Genomic DNA, 20,267 nt, shown 5'->3' on the forward strand with positions numbered 1-20,267 from the left:
GGGCCACACCCCTCACATGGGTGTGCCTGAGGCCTAGCCAAGCTCCTCACACCCGTGTGGCTGAGGACCGGTCATGCCCCTCACACGGGTGTGACCGAGGGCTGGACATGCCCCTCACATGGGTGTGAAATGACCACGTCCTCCACAAGGGTTTGGCTGAGAATTTACCATGCCCCCTCACATGGGTGTGTCTGAGGATTGAACATGCCTATCACAGAGGTACTGGCCATGTCCTTCACATGGGTGCAGCTGAGGACTGGCCACTCCCCTCCCAAGGGTGTGACCTGACCACACCACTCACACGGGTGTGTTTGAGGCCTGGTCATGCCCCTCACACTGGGTGTGACTGCAGCCCAGGGTCCACCTTCTCCTGCCCCCCGCCCCTCAATTTCCTTTCCCTTTCCTGCCTTCTTCCAGCCGGAGCCTTCCCATTGGTCCCGGCCACGTCCCCTCCCTTACCCGGTATTCCTGGATGATCCCATTGCGCTGGGCCGGGGGTGGCGGTGCCCAGGACACGGTGATGCTGCTGTTGCCATCGCCCCCCAAGGTCACGGTCACTGCTTGAGGAGGGGCGCTGGGGACTGGCAAGGAGGACGCATTGCCAACCAGTCAGATCTTCCCAGAATAACCCCCACTTAGAGAGAGAGACAATGATGCTCCCCGACTTCAAAGCCTCATTGAAGTCCCCATCCTCCAACTAAACCCACCTTTCCCTAAGTCCCCTAACTAAGTCACCTAACACCCACCTAAGTCCCCTAACTAAACCCACCTTTCCTCATCTCCCACTCCCTTCTGCATCTCCCTGACTTGTTCCCTTGGCTCTTCCCCCCCTTCCCCACCCCACAGCACTTACGTATATATCTGTAATTTTATTTATTTGTACTGATATCTGTTTATTTGTATTGATGTCTGTCTCCCTCTCTCTAGACTGTGAGCTTGTTGTGGTTAGGGATTGACACTCTTATTGTTGTGTTGTCCTTTCCCAAGCTCTTAGTACAGTGCTTTGCACACAGAAAGGGCTTAATAAATACGATTGAGTGAATGCATGAGTGAATTGAGCGCTTAAAGTATCAGAGCACTGTACTAAGCATTTGGGAGAGTACAGTTCAATAGAGTGGGTAGGTGAGATCCCTGTCCTCAAGGAGCATTCAGCTTAGAGGGGAAGAAATAATAGTACTAATAATTGTGGCATTTGTTAAGTGCTTATTCTGTTGTGCTAAACACTGTACTAAGTGCTGGCAGGGATATAAGCAAATCAGGTTGGACACAGTCCCTGTCCCACGTGGGGCTTACAGTCTCAATCCCCATTTTACAGATGAGGTAGCCCAGAGAAGTGAAGCGACTTGCCCAAGGTCGCAGAGCAGACAAGTGGTCAAGGCAGGATTAGAACCCATGACCTTCTGACTCCTAGGCCGGTGCTCTATCTACTAGAACACGCCGCTTCAAAAATCTTTGCAGGGAGGGGCCTTTCCAACCACTCCATAGCCTGTGGAGCGGCTCCAGGCTGCAGCCCGAGCCCCAGGCCATTCTCACCCTCCTCCGGGATGCTGATGTCTAGGACGGGGCTGTCGGGTCCGAGGCCCTCGTTTCCGTAGGGCTGCACCTTGGTCTGGATTCTCCCTCCAGGAGGCAGCCCCCTGAGCACGGCACTGCGCTGGCTTGGAGACCCCACATCCAGGGCCGCCCAGCCCCCTGAGCCAGCCACCCTCCACAGCACCCGGAAACCTTGCAAGGCCGGGGACGGCCGTTCCACCTGCAGGGAAAAGGAGCACGGGAGAGGAGGGGCCGAGGGGACGCCAGACCCCTGAAACCTTCCAGGACTCCCACGAGACGTTTCCTCGACCTTGTGACCCCACCCTGGACTCGGACTCCAGCCGCAGCTCGCCTTCCCCCCCAACTCCCCTGACTCTCCCCCTGTCTCAGCCCCCAGCCCCACTCACGGTCCAGAACACCTGAAGGGTGGTGGGGTCGAGGATTTCAGTTTTTTGCAGGCGCAAGGCTATCTCGCTCAGCTCCCGCTGGCCCTGACGCTGCCGGTCCTCGTCCGGGCCCAGAGCATCTGCTTCTGCAGTCAGGAAGGCAGCAGCCACGGAGATTGGGATGAGATGGAGTGGGGTATGAGGAAAGGGGCGCTTCAGGGAGAGGAAGCGATAAGGCTGTGGCCTCGATGCAATGGCATAGAAATGACTTTTAGGGGCCGAGGACAGGGGCTCAAATCCTGGCTCCACTGCTTGCTCGCTGGTTGATTTAGGGCAAGCCACTTGACGTCTTTCAGTCTCAGTGACCCCATCTGAGAAAAGGACATAATAATACCTGCCTTGCCCTATCTCACACTATTGTGAGGACAAAAATGATTTAACTAATACATAGGCACTGCATAAAATCAAGGCATTATTCTGGGAAGCAGCATGGCTTAGTAGAAAGCGTGCTGGCCAGAGAGACGGTAGACCTGGGTTCTAATCCTGACTCCTCCACTAGCCTCCTGGGTGACCTCAGATTATCACTTAACTCTTCATTGTCTCTGTTTCCTCATCTGTAAAATGGGATTAAATCCCTATTCTCCCTCTCCCTTTGACCACGAGCCCCATGTTGGGCAGAGATTGAGTCCAAGCTGCATGTATTGTATCTCCCCAATCCTTAGTTCAGTGCTTGGCACATAAAAAGCACTTACTAAATATGGATATAGAAGCACTTAGTACAGTGCTCTGCACACAGTACGCACTCAATAAATACGATTGAATGAATGAATGATTAATTGATTGTTAATTATTGATTTTGTGTATTTTATTACTGTTATGATTTTATTTTATTGATTTTGCTTATTTTATTATTGCTCTCGGTAAAGAATGTGGCTCTCCAGTTCTTTGCAAAACTTTCTGAGTCCTGAGGTTGGGGGTGGGGGTTTTCTCCACCTAGTGCCCCACAACAGGGAGCTATTGGGGAAGGGTCCGGAGGTAGAGGGGACTGGGAGTGTATACCACTCCTTGGGAAGAACAAGAGGGTGTATAACAATCATTGCTGCAGTTTGGGAATTCCAGGGTGGGAGAGGATAGGGGCCTTAACTCCCAATATGCACAACTTCCCTTCACCCCCACCCCTGAAAACTCCTGGGCTGAATTTCCTGGGGAAGAAGCAAGCTGCCCTGACCCTTGAGCTCCCCCCACCCCCCACCAAGGGGTCCCCTGTTTCCAGAGGGAAGCGGGTGGGAGGGCAGCCCAGGTTTTCTCTGGGAAAGAAGGAAGAGGAGGAGGGGTGGAGGAAAGAGGAAGAGAAGGATGAGGAAGAGGAAAAGGAAAAGGAAGAAAAAGGAGAGGAAGCTTGCTGTGAGCAGGGAACTGTCTACCCACTTTGTTATGTTGTGGTCTCTCAAGCCCTTAGTACAGTGCTCTGCATGCACTAAGCACTCGGTAAATATGATTGATTGATTGAGGATGAGGAATAATAATAATGGCTATTTGTTAAGTGCTTACTATGTGCCAAGCACTGTTCTAAGCACTAGGGTAGATACAAAATAATCAGGTTGTCCCACGTGGGGCTCACAGTCTTAATCCCCATTTTACAGATGTATCTGAGGCCCAGAGAAGTGAAGTGACTTGCCCAAAGTCACCCAGCTGACAAGCAGCGGAGCTGCGATTAGAACCCACAACTTCTGACTCCCAAGCCCTTGCTCTTTCCACTAAGTTCCGCTGCTTCTCTGGAGGGGGCGGGGGGGGGAAGAGGAAGAGAAGGAGAAAGAGTTACGTGGGTCCCCGGCCCCCACCCCTGCCCCCCACCTCGGGTGCGGATGGCCTCGGAGACGGGGCTGGGTTCGCTGAGGCCTTGCTCACTGGCCGCTCGGACCAGAAAGAGGTAGATAGTGTCGGGCTGCAGGCCTCCCACCGTGTGCGTCTCCTGCTGCACGCCTTCGGCCACTGTCCGCCACGTGCTGCCTGCCGAGGGGCTGCCAGGAGGAGGAGGCCGGAGGGTCAGGTTTCAGCAGGGACCACATACACACATGCACACACACCGTATCCCATACCACACCCCATTAACCTTCTCACTGGGCCTCGTTCTCACCTGTTTCGCCGCTGACCCCTGGCCCACGTCCTGCCTCTGCCCTTGAACGCCCTCCCTCCTCAAATCCAACAGGCAGTGACTCTCCCCCCACCTTCAAAGCCCTACTGAAGGTGCACCTCCTCCAGGAGGCCTTCCCAGGCTAAGCCCCACTTTTCCTCAGCTCCCCCAACTTCTGACTAACTCCCTTTGCTCTTCCCCCCTCTCTCCACCCCACAGCACTTATGTATAAAACTCTAATTCTATTTATTTATGTTTACTTGTATTGATGTCTGTCTTCCCCACCCCAGACTGTGAGCCCGTCGTGGGCCGGGTCTGTCTCTCTTTATTTGCTGTATTGAACTCTCCAAGCCCTTGGTGCCATGCTCTGCACACAATAAGCGCTCAATCAATATGATTGAATGAATGAATGAATACCTGAAGGCCTCTATCACGTAAGTGGAGGCGTCCGGGGCCCCGGTATCGGCGCTGGGCTGCCAGGTCAGGGTGGCACTGGTCTGGGTGATGTCGGCCACCCGAGGCTGGGTGGGCGCCCCAGGTGGGGATCTCGGAGGGTCTGCCCTGCCCGCTGCAGGAGGACACCGCAGGAAGAGCTCCAGGAGCAGGGGGGTGGGGGTGGCTGGCTAGCTGGATGGCTGGCTGGCTAGCTGGCTGGATGGTTGAGGATGGGTGGGTGGGGAGGGGGCCTCAGAAGAACGCGTGACCCTATCTTCTCTGCTCGGGTCATCCCCCCCCCGAGCCGAAGGGATACGGAAGGCCCTCTCCCCTGGAATCTCTGGACCTGAGGACTGATGAAGTGGGCCATAGGGGAGGAGAGAGGCTCTGGGTGAAGGTGGAGGCCCCTGTAGGCCGGACTACCCGGGAGGTAAGGCCGGCAACTCACCCTGCACCTGCAGCAAGCCACTCCATGAGGCCTCCCCCATGGGACTCGTGGCCACACACCCGTAGAGACCCGAGTCAGCTTCCTGCAAGAGAAGGGAGGATCCTGGAGGTGCAGGGGGAAGGGTCTCAGGGGAAGGGGCGAGGAAGATGAAGGGGAGGCCGTCCCCCGGCAGGGAGGGGAGAGGGCTGGTCAGCAGAGGAGGCCTAGCCATACTCCGTAGGGAGGGGGCAGCTGTGGGAAGGGGCAGTGCCCCCAGGCCCCTCACCTGCAGGAGGCGGATCTGCAGGGTCCCGTTGTCCAGCACACTGAGCCGAGGGTCACCGTCCTCCAGCTGCTGCCCATCCTTCAGCCACTGGACAGTGGGCTGGGAGTCTGCGGCCACGAGGCACGGCAGCAGGGCGGTGGCTCCCGGAGCCAGGGTCTGATTAATTGGCCCGCGGAGGATGATGGGCGGAATCTTCTCCAAGGGGGCTGGAAGAAGCAGGACTCAGGAGGGCTGGGCAACACGAGGGGACGGGGAGGGGAGTCCTGGGTCCAGCACCCCGGTATCCCCCCTACCTCCCCAACCCCACCCGCTCCCACCCCTCAGGATTCTCTGCCTGATCAAAGAACAGGGGTCTTGTGTTTGGAATTCCGGCTCCCCCCCACCTGGCCAGGAATTACTATTACTATTATTGTTATTATCATGGTATTTGTTAAGCGCTTACTATGTGCCGAGCGCTGTTCTAAGCACTGGGATAGATACAAGGTAATCGGGTTGTCCCACGTGGTGCTCACAGTCTTAACCTCCATTTTAATAATAATTATGGCATTTGTTAAGCGCTTACTATGTGCCAAGTGCTGTTCTAAGCTCTGGGGTAGATACAAGGTGATCAGCTTGTCCCAATGGGACTCACAGTCTGAATCTCCATTTTACAGATGAGGCAACCGAGGCACAGAGAAGTGAAGTGAGTTGCCCAAAGTCACCCAGCACACAAGTGGCAGAACGGGGATTGGAACCCACGTCCTCTGACTCCAAGCCTGCGCTCTTGCCACTAGGCCATGCTGCCTCTCTGCCTGTCCACCACCCCCGTAATCAGTGGCCGACCCCCCGTGAGGACCCACCGTCCTCTACTTCCAGCAGGGCCCTGGCCAGGATGCTTCCGGCCACGCTGACCCCTTGGCACACGTAGTAGCCGGCGTCGCCACTCTGCACCGCCGCGATGCTGAGCTGCCCACTGGAGGACACTGAGAAGCGGCCCGGAGGCGCCGGGGGCTGGCTGGGGAAGAGCAGGATCTGCCGGGGGTGAGGACAGCAGGGGAGACAGACGAGGGGGCAGAGACGACCGAGCACAGCAGTTCCATGGAGGAGGAAGGGGGAGAGGCCTCCACCCCCACCCCATAATAATAATAATAATAATAATAATAACGGTATTTGTTAAGCGCTTACTATGCTATTGATGCCTCTATGCTATTGATGCCTGTCAACTAGTTTTGTTTTGTTGTCTGTCTCCCCCTTCTAGACCCTGATCCCTTTGTTGGGTAGGGATTGTCTCTGTTGCCAAACTGTGCTTTCCAAGCGCCTAGTACAGTGCCCTGCAAACAGTAAGCGCTCAATAAATACGACTGAATGAATGAATGAATGAAAATGTGCCAAGCACTGTTCTAAGCGCTGGGGTAGGTACGAGGTTCTCAGGTTGTCCCAAGTGGGGCTCACGGTCTTCATCCTCATTTTACAGAGGAGGTAACTGAGGTCCAGAGAAGTGAAGTGACTTGCCCAAAGTCACACAGCTGACAAGTGGCAGAGGCAGGATTAGAACCCACGACCTCTGACTCCCAAGCCCAGTCTCTTTCCGCTAAGCCACGCTGCCCATCCCTCAGAGTCATGAGGGACTGCCCGTGGAAACCACATCCTCAGCCCCGGGTGGACAGGGCAGGCGCTGCTGACCTCAGGGGGTGGAGGGGCTAGAGGAGAGAAACTAGGGCTGGGGAGGGGGCCCAGGCTGAGAGAAACCCCCCGCCCAGGGGGGGAAAGGAGGCGACTTTACCTGACTACCCTCCTTCTGCCAGAAGACGGCAGGTGGGGGGTTCCCCTTGGTCTCACACTGGAAGGTCACCGTCCGGCCCGGGGGCACCGTCTGGTTCTGGGGCCTCGTCACCAGCTGCGGGGGGACTGGGTGGGGAGGGGGTGCGGGCTGAGGCCCCTCTGGGCTCAAGCTGGGCACAGCCACGGCCCTAACGGCATCGCGGTGGGGTAAGGCCGGGGAGAAGGGATGGGATTGGCAAAGGCTGCGGGGGGAGTGGGAGAACTGGGAGTGGGGAGGTGGGAAAGGGGAGTCTTGGGGACCCTGAATTTCAAGGAAAGAAGAGGTGACCCCCCCAATCTAATTCGTTAGCTTCTAGACTCTTCCTCTTATTTTCACCACCGCCCCCAGCCCCATTTCTCCCCAACCCACCATACTTCCAACTCCACTCCCTGCTCCAGATCCCCACACTTGGTCTTTCGTCTGTCCCCGAATGACCCCAAGTCCTCTTCTAATTCCCCCAAACACACACACACCTCCCCCCACTCTGGCTAGTTCCTCCATCTCCCCTCCCCGTCCCAAGGCTTCTGCTCCCACCCCTCCCCGGTCCCCCGGTCCCCCGGTGCCCCTGGCCCCCTACCCCGGGTCCCAGGCCTCAGACCTCACCGTGGACACTGAGGGATCCAGAAGCTTCGACCCGGCCCACGCTGTTCTCGGCCACGCAAGTGTAGGTGCCCTCGTCCTCGGCGCTGGCCCGCCCGATCCGCAGGCTGTGGTCACTCCCGATCTCGTATCTGCGGGCCCCCCACGTCCCCCCACCCCGTGCGCAGGGGCTGGTCAGAGCCCTGAGGCCAGCTCCTCCCCCCGGACACGCACCGGCCTGCCAACTTCGCCTGGCACAGGGATCCCCCACGGGCACCCGGGTTGCCCTGCCCCAGCGTGGCCTAGTGGTTACAGTCCGGGACTGGGAATCAAAAGGTCCTGGGTTCCGCCACTTGCCTGCTGTGTGACCTTGGGTAAGGCATTTTACTTTCATTCATTCAATCGTATTTATTGAGCACTTTACTGTGTGTGGAGCACTGTACTAAGCGCCTGGAAAGTTCCTACCCAACAATGGGCTCACAGTCTCAATCCCCATTTTACAGATAAGGTAATTGAGACACAGAGAAGTTACTGTCCCTACTTCGACTGTGAGCCCCCCGTGGGACAGGGACTGTGTCCAACCCAATTTGCCTGTTTCCATCCCAGAGCTTAGTACAGTGCCTGGCACATAGTAAGTGCTTAACAAATAGCATAATAATCAGAGAAGCAGCGTGGCCTAGTGGATAGAGCATGGGACTAGGAGTCAGAAGATCGAGGTTGTGGGTTCTAATCCTGGCTCCACCACTTGTCTGCTGTGTGCCCTTGGGCAAGTCATTTCCCTTCCCTGGGCCTCAGTTCCCTCATCTGTAAAACGGGGATTGAGACTGTGAACCCCACGGGGGACAGGGACTGCGTCCAAACCCATTTGCTTGTATCCACCCCAGCGCTTAGTACAGTGCCTGGCACATAGTAAGCGCTTAACAAATACAACAATTTTTAATATTATTATTATTATTAGACACGTCCCTGCCTGGAGAGGGGAGGAAGGAGCTGGAAGTCGTCTGCTGAGGAGGAGGAGGAGAGGGAGGAGGAATCTCTCACCTTCCGGGGGGGAGTTCCCCCTCTTCCTTGCGCCAGCGCAGACGGGGCAGAGGATCACCCTGCACCTCACATGGAAAGTCAGCGGGGGTGTCGGCCAACACCACCTGGTTTGTGGGTCTGCGCAGGAAGGAGGGGCGCTCTGCATTGCAGGGGTGGGGGGGACGGATGAGGGTCAGGTGAGAGATAAGGGGTCAGGTGAGTAGGGGGAGGTGTGGGGGTATTATTAGAGGACTTGGGGTCATTCGGGGAAGGACCAAAGAGACCAAGAGAGGGGATCTGGAAGTTGGAAGCGTGGTGGGTTGAGGTGTAAGGTGAGCTGCTTGAGCAGATAAAGCCCCCTTCCTCATGGGGGTCTACCACTTACCACCTCACGCCCACCCCCCGGCTACCCACCAAAGACCACGAGTTTGGCGGCCCCGCTGTCCCGCTCTCCGGCCACGTTGGAGGCCACGCAAACGTACATCCCGGCGTCACTCTTCAACGTGTGGGACATCATGAGCTTCCCCCCGCGGATCTGCGGGGTAGTAATAATAATAACTGTGGTATTCGTTAAGCGCTTCCTATATGCCAAGCACTGTTCTAACCGCTGGGGTGGATACAAGGTGACCGGGTTGTTCCACGTGGAGCTCACAGTCTTCATCCCCGTGTTACTGGTGAGGGAATTGAGGCCCAGAGAAGTGAAGTGTCTTGCCCAAGGTCACACAGCAGACAAGGGACAGAGGAGGGATTAGAACCCACATCCTCTGAGTCCCAAGCCCATGCTTTTTCCACTAAACCACTCTGCTTCAGGGTGACTGGGCCGCTCCATCTCCCGGCCCTGAGGGCCCGGACAGAGATGCCCCCGGCCCTACCACCACCGCAGACCCCCTCACCCCACCCCACCTTCCCAGCTGCCCCTGCCCGGATCCCGCCCCGTCAGCCAAACCCCCTCATTCACCCAGCGCTTAGAACAGTGCTTGGCACATAGTACCAGTGCTTGGCACTATTTGTTCTGACGATTTTGACACCTGACTCCATGTTTTGTTTTGTTGTCTGTCTCCCCCTTCTAGCCCGTTGTTGGGGAGGGACCGTCTCTCTATGTTGTCGACTTGTACTTCCCAAGCGCTTAGTACAGTGCTCTGCACACAGTAAGCGCTCAATAAATACGACTGAATGATATTGAGCGCTTACTATGCGCAGAGCACTGTACTAAGCACTTGGAAAAGTGCACTACTGCAATAAACAGTGGCATTCCTGCCCATAAGGAACTCACAGTCTAGAGTCGGGGAGACAGGCATCGGTACAATAACACTTCCCAAGCGCTTAGTACAGTGCTCTGCACACAGTAAGTGCTCAATAAATATGATTGAATGAATGAATGAATAATAATTATTATGATTATGGTATTTGTTAAATGCTTGCAATGTGCCAAGCACTCTTTTTTGCCGAACTGTACTTTCCGAGCGCTCAGTACAGTGCTCTGCACACAGTAAGTGCTCAATAAATACGAGGTAATGAATGAATGAAGCGCCGTTCTAAATGCTGGGGTAGATCCAAGGTAATCAGGTTGTCCCAGTGCCTGGCAACCTAGTAAGTGCTTAACACATACCATAATTATTTAATAATGAGTGAAATAAGTAAAATTACAGATCCGTACATAAGTGCTCTTTTGGATCCCTCCCTCCCTCTGAGGCCCCTCACCTTCAGAACGCCTGGGAGCTGACGCCAGACATGCCCTGGCATGAGGCCTCGCCCTCTCTCTATCATTCATTCATTCACTCAACGGGTATTTATTGGGCGCTTACTTTCATTCATTCAATCGTATTTATTGAGCGCTTACTGTGTACAGAGCATTGTACTAAGCGCTTGGGAAGTACAAGTTGGCGACATGTAGAGACAGTCTTTCCCCAACAACGGGCTCACAGTCTATGGGCAAAGCCCTGTACTAAGCGCTTGGGAGAGTCCAATATAGTAACAGACACATTCCTGTCCACAGGAATGTGAAGAGAAGCAGCGTGGCTGAGTGGCACGGTTCTAATCCCGGCCCCGCCCCTTGTCAACTGGGTGACTTTGGGCAAGTCACTTCACTTCTCTGGGCCTCAGTTCTTTCATCTGGAAAATGGGGATGGAGACTGTGGGCCCCACGTGGGACAACCTGATCACCTGGTATCTATTCCAGTGGTAAGAACTGTGCGTGGCACGTAGTAAGCGCTTAATAAATGTCATTACCATTATTATGCCCACAACCAGCTCCTAGGCATCTGTCCCCACCCCATGAGTTCCTGGTTCTCCCACCAGCGACCCTGCCACCCCGCCCTCCAGTCTGGGTTGGCACTGCCCGCTCACCGCGATGCGCCCGGCCTGCTCGCTGAGCCGCACGCTGTCCTTCTTCCAGGACACGGAGGGCTCCGGGTGCCCTCGAGGGGGCACGCACTCCAGCACGGCCGGCTCGCCCGCTGCCACCACCACGTCTCCCGGAGGCTGGCGGAAATCGTCCCGCAGAACTGGGGGCACAGGCCGCGGGGGAGGCCAGTGAGCGGGGGGCCGGAGCATTTAGGACAGTGTGAGCGCTTAGCGCGGTGAACGAATGAGGAGGGCAGGGGAAGGGAAAGGCCTACCCACCGGCCACCTCCAGTGATGCGTTCCGGCTGGCGGCGGTGCCCAGGTAGTTTCTGGCCACGCAGGTGTAGATGCCCTCGTCCGGCCTGGCCCGGCGCCCGTGCAGGATGCGGGGGAAGAAGAGCGCCCCGCTGGGCAGCAGCAGGCGGTGGGCACGCGGGTCCTCGCGGGCCGTGGGCACCCGCACGCCGTCCTTGTACCACTCAATGTGAGGGCGCGGCCTGCCCTCGGCGCGGCAGGGCAGCGTGGCCGGCTCCCCACGGGACACCAGCAGGTCGGGGGGCTGCTCCACAATGCGGGGCACCGCGTCCTCCGGCCCGGCCCGTGACCCTGAGGGAGGGAAAGGGGCACAGGGGGTCGGGGGCGCAGGATGGGGGCGAGGCCTGGGACCCAGGCTCTGGCCTGGCCCGGCCTGGACCCGGGTTGCGGGGTCCCAAAAGGCCCTCCATCCCCTCCTGCCTCAAACCTCCCTTCTCTCCTTCTGCCTGGCAGCCCGCACCCTCCGCTCCTCTGCCACCACTCACCTCCTCCCTGGGCCTCAACCCCCGGCCCACATCCTCCCCCGGCCCGGAATGCCCTCCCTCCGCACAGCCGCCAAGCTAGCTCTCTTCCTCCCTCATCATCATCAATCGTATTTATTGAGCGCTTACTGTGTGCAGAGCACTGTACTAAGCACTTGGGAAGTACAAATTGGCAACATATAGAGACAGTCCCTACCCAACAGTGGGCTCACAGTCTAAAAAGGGGAGACAAAACCAAACATACTACAAAATAAAATAGAATAGATATGTACAAGTAAAATAAATAAATAAATAAATAGAGTAATAAATATGTACAAATATGTCCAAAGCCCTACTGAGAGCTCACCTCCTCCAGGAGGCCTTCCCACACTGAGCCCCCCCAATCTTCTCCTCCTCCCCATCCCCTCTGCCCTACCTCCTTCCCCTCCCCACAGCACCTGTCTATACTTGTACAGATTTATTACTCTATTTATTTTACTTGTCCATTAATGAGGTGCGGAGAGTTATAATTCTATTTGTTCTATTTTGACGCCTGTCTACCTGTTTTGTTTTGTTGTCTGTCTCCCCCTTCTAGACTGTGAGGCCGTTGTTGGGTAGGGACCGTCTCTACCTGTTGCCGACTTGTACTACCCAAGCGCTTAGTACAGTGCTCTGCACAAGGTAAGCGTTCAATAAATACAATTGAATGAATGAATGAATGAAAGATGGGCTCTGCTCAAGTTTGGGGTGGCATCTCAAAGGGCAACCCCTCTCCTGCCCACCAACCCCCACCCCTGGACAACCACACACCCACACACACACACAAACATACACACAAACACACACACAAACACCCACACACAGAAGCACCCCACACACGTCAGCCAAAGTAGATGCAGACAATGACGCACTCTAACACAGTGACAATCCAATTTATTGAGCGCTTATTGTGAGCCGAGCACTAGACTAAGCGCTTAGGAGAGTACAACTCAGGAGAGTTGGGAGAATCAGTTCCCTACCCACAGTCACATCCACACACACAGTAAAAAAACACCCACGGTCCTACTCTCACAGACACATACACACATAATAATAATGGCATTGATTAAGTGCTTACTATGTGCGAAGCACACACAGCGCTTAGAACAGTATCTCGGCACTTAGAAGAGTGCCTGGCACATAGTAAGCGCTTACGTGGCTCAGTGGAAAGAGTACTGCAGAAGCAGCGTGGCTCAGTGGAAAGAGCCCGGGCTTTGGAGTCAGAGGTCAGGGGTTCGAATCCCAGCTCCGCCACATATCTGCTGTGTGACCTTGGGCAAGTCATTTCACTTCTCTGAGCCTCAGTTACCTCATCTGTAAAATGGGGATTATGACTGTGAGCCCCACGTGGGACAACCTGATCACCTTGTATCCCCCCCAGCGCTTAGAACAGTGCTTTGCACATAGTAAGCGCTTAACAAATGCCATTATCATTATTATTATTACTGCCTTTGGAGTCAGAGGCCTTGGGTTCAAATCCCAGCTCTGCCAATTGTCAGCTGGGTGACTTTGGGCAAGTCACTTAACTTCTCTGTGCCTCAGTCCCCTCATCTGTAAAATGGGGATGAAGACTGAGCCCCACGTGGGACAACCTGATCACCTTGTAACTTCCCCAGCGCTTAGAACAGTGCTTTGCACATAGTAAGTGCTTAACAAATGCCATCATTTTTATTATTATTATTATTAATGGTGGAGCTGGGATTAGAACCCAGTCCTTCTGACTCCCAATCCTGTGCTCCCTCTGGCCTCTCATTCTCAGACTATTTCAGGATGACCTATTGGGAAGAGCCCGGGTCTGGGTGTCAGAGGTCGTGGGTTCTAATCCCGGCTCTGCCACTTGTCTGCTGTGTGACTTTGGGCAGTTCTCTGTGCCTCAGTTCCCTCATCTGTAAAATGGGGATGAAGACGGTGAGCCCCACATGGGACACCCTGATCACCGTGTACACCTGTCCACATGTTTTGTTTTGTTGTCTGTCTCCCCCTTCTAGACTGTGAGCCCTCTGTTGGATAGGGACCGTCTCTATATGTTGCCAACTTGTACTTCCCAAGCGCTTAGTACAGTGCTCTGCACACAGTAAGTGCTCAATAAATATGATTAAATGAATGAATGAATGTTGCCAACTTGTACTTCCCAAGCGCTTAGTACAGAGCTCTGCACACAGTAAGTGCTCAATAAATACGATTGAATGAGTGAATGAATGAATGAATGTAACCTCCCCAGCGCTTAGAACAGTGCTCTGCACATAGTAAGTGCTTAATAAATGCCATTATTATTATTAACGAATACCATTAACAACAAAGACAGTGTCATTCACTCAAGTCACAAACATACACCGTGACAACAGTCACACAACGACGCACCCACTGAAGTCCCAGACGGACATCCACCGTGACAAGAGAAGCAGCGTGGCTCAGTGGAAAGAGCACACTTTGGAGTCAGAGGTCATGGGTTCAAATCCCGGCTCCGCCACCTGTCAGCTGGGTGACTTTGGGCAAGTCACTTCACTTCTCTGTGCCTCAGTTCCCTCCTCTGTAAAATGGGGATTAAGACTGTGAGCCCCCTGGGGGGCAACCTGGTCACCTTGTCACCTCCCCAGCGCTTACAACAGTGCTATGCACATAGTAAGCACTTAATAAATGCCATCATCATCATTATTATTATTATTATTACACACAGGGACACACTCACTCGAGTCAGCACCTGTATATATGTATATATGTTTGTACATATTTATTACTCTATTTATTTATTTATTTATTTTACTTGTACATATCTATTCTATTTATTTTATTTTGTTAGTATGTTTGGTTTTGTTCTCTGCCTCCTCCTTCTAGACTGTGAGCCCACTGTTGGGTAGGGACTGTCTCTATATGTTGCCAACTTGTACCTCCCAAGCGCTTAGTACAGTGATCTGCACACAGTAAGCGCTCAATAAATACGATTGATTGATTGATTGATTGATTGTTTGATTGATTGATTGATTTCCCACCCTTGGCCACTAGGGGTCACTGCGGGGCCGCCAGTCGAAGTTCCCAGCTTTGGCCACTAGGGGTCACTGCGGGGCCTCCGGGCGCTGTTCCCATTCTTGGCCACTAGGGGTCACTGCGGGACCGTCGGTCGGTCGGTGTGCCCAAACAGTAGCCGCCCCCTCCCCGTCCCGTGCGATGCCAAGGGCGCCTCTGCCCGCATATACGGGGGTCCTCAGGGTCGAGGAACCCCCCTGCCCATCACGTGCGATCCACAGGGCACACGAGGCTCTTGTCTGGACCCTTATGGCTCCCGGAGAAACAGCTTGGCCTACCTAAAACAGCTCTGGCCAGGAAGAACCCGAGTTCTAATCCCAACTCTTACACCGGCCTGCTGTGGGACCTTGGGTAAGTCATTCGACTTCTCTTTGCCTCGGTTGCCCCATCTTTAAAATGAGGATTCAATACCGGCTCTCCCTCCCGCTTAGATGGTGAGCCCCGTGTGAGCAGGACCGTGCCCCACCTGATTTTCGTATATCAGTAAATCAAGAGTATTGTTAGAGCTCATACTGTGTGCAGAGCACTGGGAGAGTACAATACAGCAGAGTTGATGGACACGTCCCCTGCCCACAACGAGCTTAGAGTCTAGAGGACTACCGTCTACAGAAGGCAAGTAGAAGCAGTGTGGCTTAGTGGAAAGAGCACAGGCTTGGGAGTCAGAGGTCGTGGGTTCTAATCCGACTCCGCCACTTATCAGCTATGTGACTTTGGGCAAGTCACCTAACTTCCCTGTGCCTCAGTTCCCTCATCTGCAAAAAGGGGGATTAAGATTGTGAGCCCCACGTGGAACAACCCCAGCCTAATTTAGAACATCATCATCATCATCAATCGTATTTATTGAGCGCTTACTATGTGCAGAGCACTGTACCAAGCGCTTGGGAAGTACAAATTGGCAACATATAGAGACAGTCCCTACCCAACAGTGGGCTCTCAGTCTAAAAGAACAGTGCTAGGCACATAGGAAGTGCTTAACAAATACCATCATTATTATTATTATTATTATTATTATTATTGCAGTCTGCAGTCGCCTACAATCTGCCCCAGCTCTTATTCGTGGGCACGCAGGGCCCAAGCTGTGGCATGGGCAGGACCAGCCCAGCTCCCTGGTTCTTACACCGTGAGAGGTGGCACGCCGTGGTATTTGCACTCAGGAGCGAGGAATGCAGAGCTGAGATGTCTGGCCTTTTCCCCCCGGGATCTCCCTTCAGAAAGAGCAGCCCCCGCCCTCGCGGCCCCCCCCGCAGACCCCTGAGGATCCCCCATCCCACTGAGCTCAGAGATTCAGAGATGAAGCAGGCACTGAAGGAGCCGCGTGGCCTGATGGAAAGAACCCGGACCTGGGTTCTAATCCCGACTCCTCCACGTGTCTGCTGTGTGACTCTGGGCAAGTCACTTCACTTCTCTGCGCATCTGTGAAATGGGGATTACGTCTCTGAAACCCACGCGGGACATGGACCGTGCCCAACCTGATTAGCTCATTTCTGCCCCAGGGCTTAGAAGAGTGCCTAGCACAGAATAAGCCCTTAACAAATACCATGAAAAAAAAACCCTTTCCCCTCGCCCCTCACCCCCAATCGCGGCAGTCCCCGATTTCTCAGACGGAATCTGAATTAGGGCCCTTCCTGCGCCCATTCATTCAGTCGTATTTATTGAGCGCTTACTGTGTGCAGAGCACTGTACTAAGCGCAGACCGAGACATTGAAGCGAACATGTGGTTCAGGGGCGGGCATGGGAGACCCCCAAACGTGGTGAGGAGAGGTGCGCTCCAGGCCTTGGGGGCTTCGCCCCCGAGGTCCTTCCTCCCCAAATCCCCTCTTAAAACACCTTCCCGATCCCAGAGCCGCAGCCCTGCATGCTCCCTAAAGGCCCATCTCCTCCCAGAGGCCTTCCCAGATTAAGCCCCACTTTTCCTCGTCTCCCACTCCTTTCCGTGTCACCCTGACTCGCTCCCTTTGCCCTTCCCCAATCCCCTCTCCCCTCAGTACTTATATATAGATCTGCAATTTTATTAATTTGTATTTATGTCCGTTTACTCGTATGGATGTCTGTCTTCCCCACTCTAGACTGTGAACTCGTTGTGGGCGGGGATTGTCTCTCTTTATCGATGTACTATCATAATAATTATGATATTTGTTAAGCGCTTACTGTGTGCCAGGCACTGTACTAAGCGCTGGGGTGGATACAAGCAAACAGAGTTTGCTTCCTCGGGAGGAGGGAAGGGCTGGAAGGACCCAGCTTCCAGGCTTCCAGGCTTCGTCTTCTCCGGGCCCGTGTGCCAGTCTCCAACTGCCGCTGGAGGACCGCGGGCCCTGGAATGTCCCCGCCAGTCATTTCCCCCCAGAGAAGTTTCCCAATTAGGCTAATGAATAGCCGATGGTCATGCTAATGAGCTCGAGGCAGAGGGGGGCGGGGGGGGGGGGTCCGGTCATGCCAATAGAGTCCTGAGTTCCCTCAGCCCCTCTGCTCCCCAGCTGTGGTCCTCGCTCTCGCCCACGGGCATCTCCCGCCTCTGCCAGCCTCTGCCAGCCTCTGCCAGCCTGGGCGTTGGGCCAAAGGAAACACCGGCCGGGAAAGCGGTGCCCCTTGGCGCTCGTCCGGGGGACGGTCAGTGCCACATGGGGAAGCCTCGGGGCAGCGGGCCCGAGCGGGACGAAGGGCATAACAATAATAATAATAATAATAATTAATTGCATTTGTTAAGCCCTTACTAGGTGCCAAGCACTGTTCTGAGCGCTGGGGTACATATGGGTGGTCATGGGTTCAAATCCCGACTCCGTCAATTGTTAGCTGTGTGACTTTGGGCAAGTCACTTCACTTCTCTGTGCCTGGAAAATGGGGATTAAGTCAAGTAAGGCTACTTGATTACTTTGTATCTACCCCAGCGCTTAGAACAGTGATGATGATGATGGCATTTATTAAGCGTTTACTATGTGCAAAGCACTGTTCTAAACGCTGGGGAGGTTACAAGGTGATCAGGTTGTCCCATGGGAGGCTCACAGTCTTAATCCCCATTTTACAGATGAGGTAACTGAGGCACAGAGAAGTTAAGTGACTTGCCCAAGGTCACACAGCTGACAATTGGCGGAGATGGGATTTGAACCCATGACCTCTGACTCCAAAGCCCGGGCTCTTTCCATTTAGCCACGCTGCTTAGTGCTTTGCACACAGTAAGTGCTTAATAAATGCCATTATTATTATTATTATTGTTATTATTATTATTATTCTCTGAGCCTCAGTTACCTCATCTGTAAAATGGGGATTGACTGTGAGCTCCCTGTGGGACAACCTGATCACCTTGTAACCTCCCCGGCGCTTAGAACAGTACTTTGCACATAGTAAGCGCTTAATAAATGCCACCACCATCATCATTATTATTATGTGGGGTAATCAGGTTGTCCCCCGTGGAGCTCACACTTTTAATCCCCAGTTTACAGATGAGGTAACTGAGGCACAGAGCAGTGAAGTGACTTGTCCAAAGTCACCCAGCAGACAAGTGGCGGAACCGGGATTCGAACCCACGTCCTCTGACTCCCAAGCCCGGGCTCTTGACACTAAGCCCCGCTGCTTGGAGCGGAACCGCTCCGACAGCCTCCGGCCCCTCCGGCTGCCCTCTCCGGACGCCTAGAACATCACCCCCGACCCAAACCTCAATTTGGACGCCCACCCCGTCCCTCCCCCAAACCGGCTGCCCGAGACTTACATCCCGGGGAGCCGGTCAGTGCCCCCGCCGGGGTCCCACGCCCTGGTCCTGGCAGCCGGGCCTTCTCCGCCCTTGACCCCTGACCTGAAAGTTCAGTCCCAAACTACACGTAGGGGGGGCCGCAACGCCCCTCAATAATAATAATAATAATGATGGCATTTACTAAGCGCTTACTATGTGCAAAGCACTGTTCTAAGCGCTGGGGAGATTGTAAAATGATCGGGTTGTCCCACGGGGGGCTCACAGTCTTAATCCCCATTTTACAGATGAGGTAACCGAGGCCCGGAGAAGTGAAGTGACTTGCCCAAAGTCACACAGCTGACAATTGGCGGAGCCGGGATTTGAACCCATGACCTCTAACTCCAAAGCCCGGGCTCTTTCCACTGAGTCACGCTGCTTCTCTAACACACACAAGCCCGGGAGCTCCTGTCCCACCCGCAACCCCAGTACCACTGCCCTCAATCAATCAATCAATCAATCAATCGTATTTATTGAGCGCTTACTATGTGCAGAGCACTGTACTAAGCGCTTGGGAAGTACAAATTGGCAACACATAGAGACAGTCCCTACCCAACAGTGGGCTCACAGTCTAAAAGGGGGAGACAGAGAACAGAACCAAACATACCAACAAAATAAAATAAATAGGATAGAAATGTACAAGTAAAATAAATAAATAAATAAATAAATAGAGTAATAAATATGTACAACCATATATACATATATACAGGTGCTGTGGGGAAGGGAAGGAGGTAAGATGGGGGGATGGAGAGGGGGACGAGGGGGAGAGGAAGGAAGGGGCTCAGTCTGGGAAGGCCTCCTGGAGGAGGTGAGCTCTCAGCAGGGCCTTGAAAGGAGGAAGAGAGCTAGCTTGGCGGAGGGGCAGAAGGGAGGGCATTCCAGGCCCTCCCAATCCCCCAACCTTCCAGATTCCCAATTTCCCAAGACCCCCAATTTCAGCATTTCCTGTCCTCCCGATTCCCCAAGCCTCCAGCATCCCCGACCTTCCAACCCACCAGACTCCCCCAGGTCCCCAAACTCAAATCCCCCAGACTCCCAGTCCCCCCAGCCCCATCAGTCCCCCTCCCCTCCGCCCCCCATCCGCCAGCTTCAAGCCTCCCCCGACCCCCAAAGCCCTGAGTCTTGGGCCGACCCCCAAATCCCTCAGTCTTGGATTCCCCCGGCCCCCCCTGGTTTCCAATCCCCCATCCTCCCACCCCCCTGCCACTCTCCCAGCCTCCAGACTCCCTTAAATCCCTGAATCGTCCCGATGCCCCAGCCTCCGGGGTCTCACCGTTGAAGCCCCCAGCGTCTCCCGGCGGCAGCAAGCTCTGGTTGAGCGCCGCCAGGGAGGAGTTGAGGCCAAACAGTAGCTCGCTGGAGTTGGAGACGTCCCCGGCCAGAGAGTCGGCGAACAGGTTCATCTGGAGCAGCGCCTTGAGCAAGTAGCGCAGCATGGTCGGGGCGGGGGTCGCCGGGGGTCGTCGGGGGAGCCGCTCCTTCCCGGAGCTGCGAGCTCCTCCACTGCCTCTTGGTGCCACCCGGGCCTCGACGTCCCTCCCGGCTTCCCTCCCTCCCTTCCCTTGCCCTTCCCCCAGGCCCCCTCCTCTTCCCGCCTCGTCCTGGGCCGCCTCCTGTCCGACCCCCTGGGAGAGGAGCCGCCGAAAGCAGGTGCTGCCAGCATCGCTGCGTAATTAAGGGATTAATTCCCCCCCTCCCCTCCACCTCGGACAGGGGGACTGCGCCGCCGGGGATGGCGGGCAGAGTTAGGGGGAGAGAAGGCC

At 54.8% G+C, this 20,267-nt stretch overlaps 1 protein-coding gene across 1 annotated transcript in view; it reads right to left on the minus strand.

Annotated features, from left to right (window-relative positions):
* The window catches only part of ROBO3 (roundabout guidance receptor 3), a 28,121-nt gene extending 8,181 nt beyond the window's left edge, over positions 1-19,940 (minus strand). The window contains 15 exon segments of the mRNA XM_038754233.1: positions 460-581; positions 1,534-1,753; positions 1,941-2,065; positions 3,774-3,940; positions 4,471-4,614; positions 4,912-5,018; positions 5,202-5,407; positions 6,041-6,212; positions 6,964-7,088; positions 7,606-7,733; positions 8,623-8,761; positions 9,016-9,136; positions 10,948-11,105; positions 11,224-11,550; positions 19,778-19,940. Of these exon segments, the coding sequence (XP_038610161.1) occupies positions 460-581; positions 1,534-1,753; positions 1,941-2,065; positions 3,774-3,940; positions 4,471-4,614; positions 4,912-5,018; positions 5,202-5,407; positions 6,041-6,212; positions 6,964-7,088; positions 7,606-7,733; positions 8,623-8,761; positions 9,016-9,136; positions 10,948-11,105; positions 11,224-11,550; positions 19,778-19,940 (2,424 nt within the window).
* Between the last annotated feature and the right edge of the window lie 327 nt (positions 19,941-20,267).

This window comes from Tachyglossus aculeatus, chromosome 11 (genome assembly GCF_015852505.1).
Source record: "Tachyglossus aculeatus isolate mTacAcu1 chromosome 11, mTacAcu1.pri, whole genome shotgun sequence".
NCBI classification, from domain to species: domain Eukaryota; kingdom Metazoa; phylum Chordata; class Mammalia; order Monotremata; family Tachyglossidae; genus Tachyglossus; species Tachyglossus aculeatus.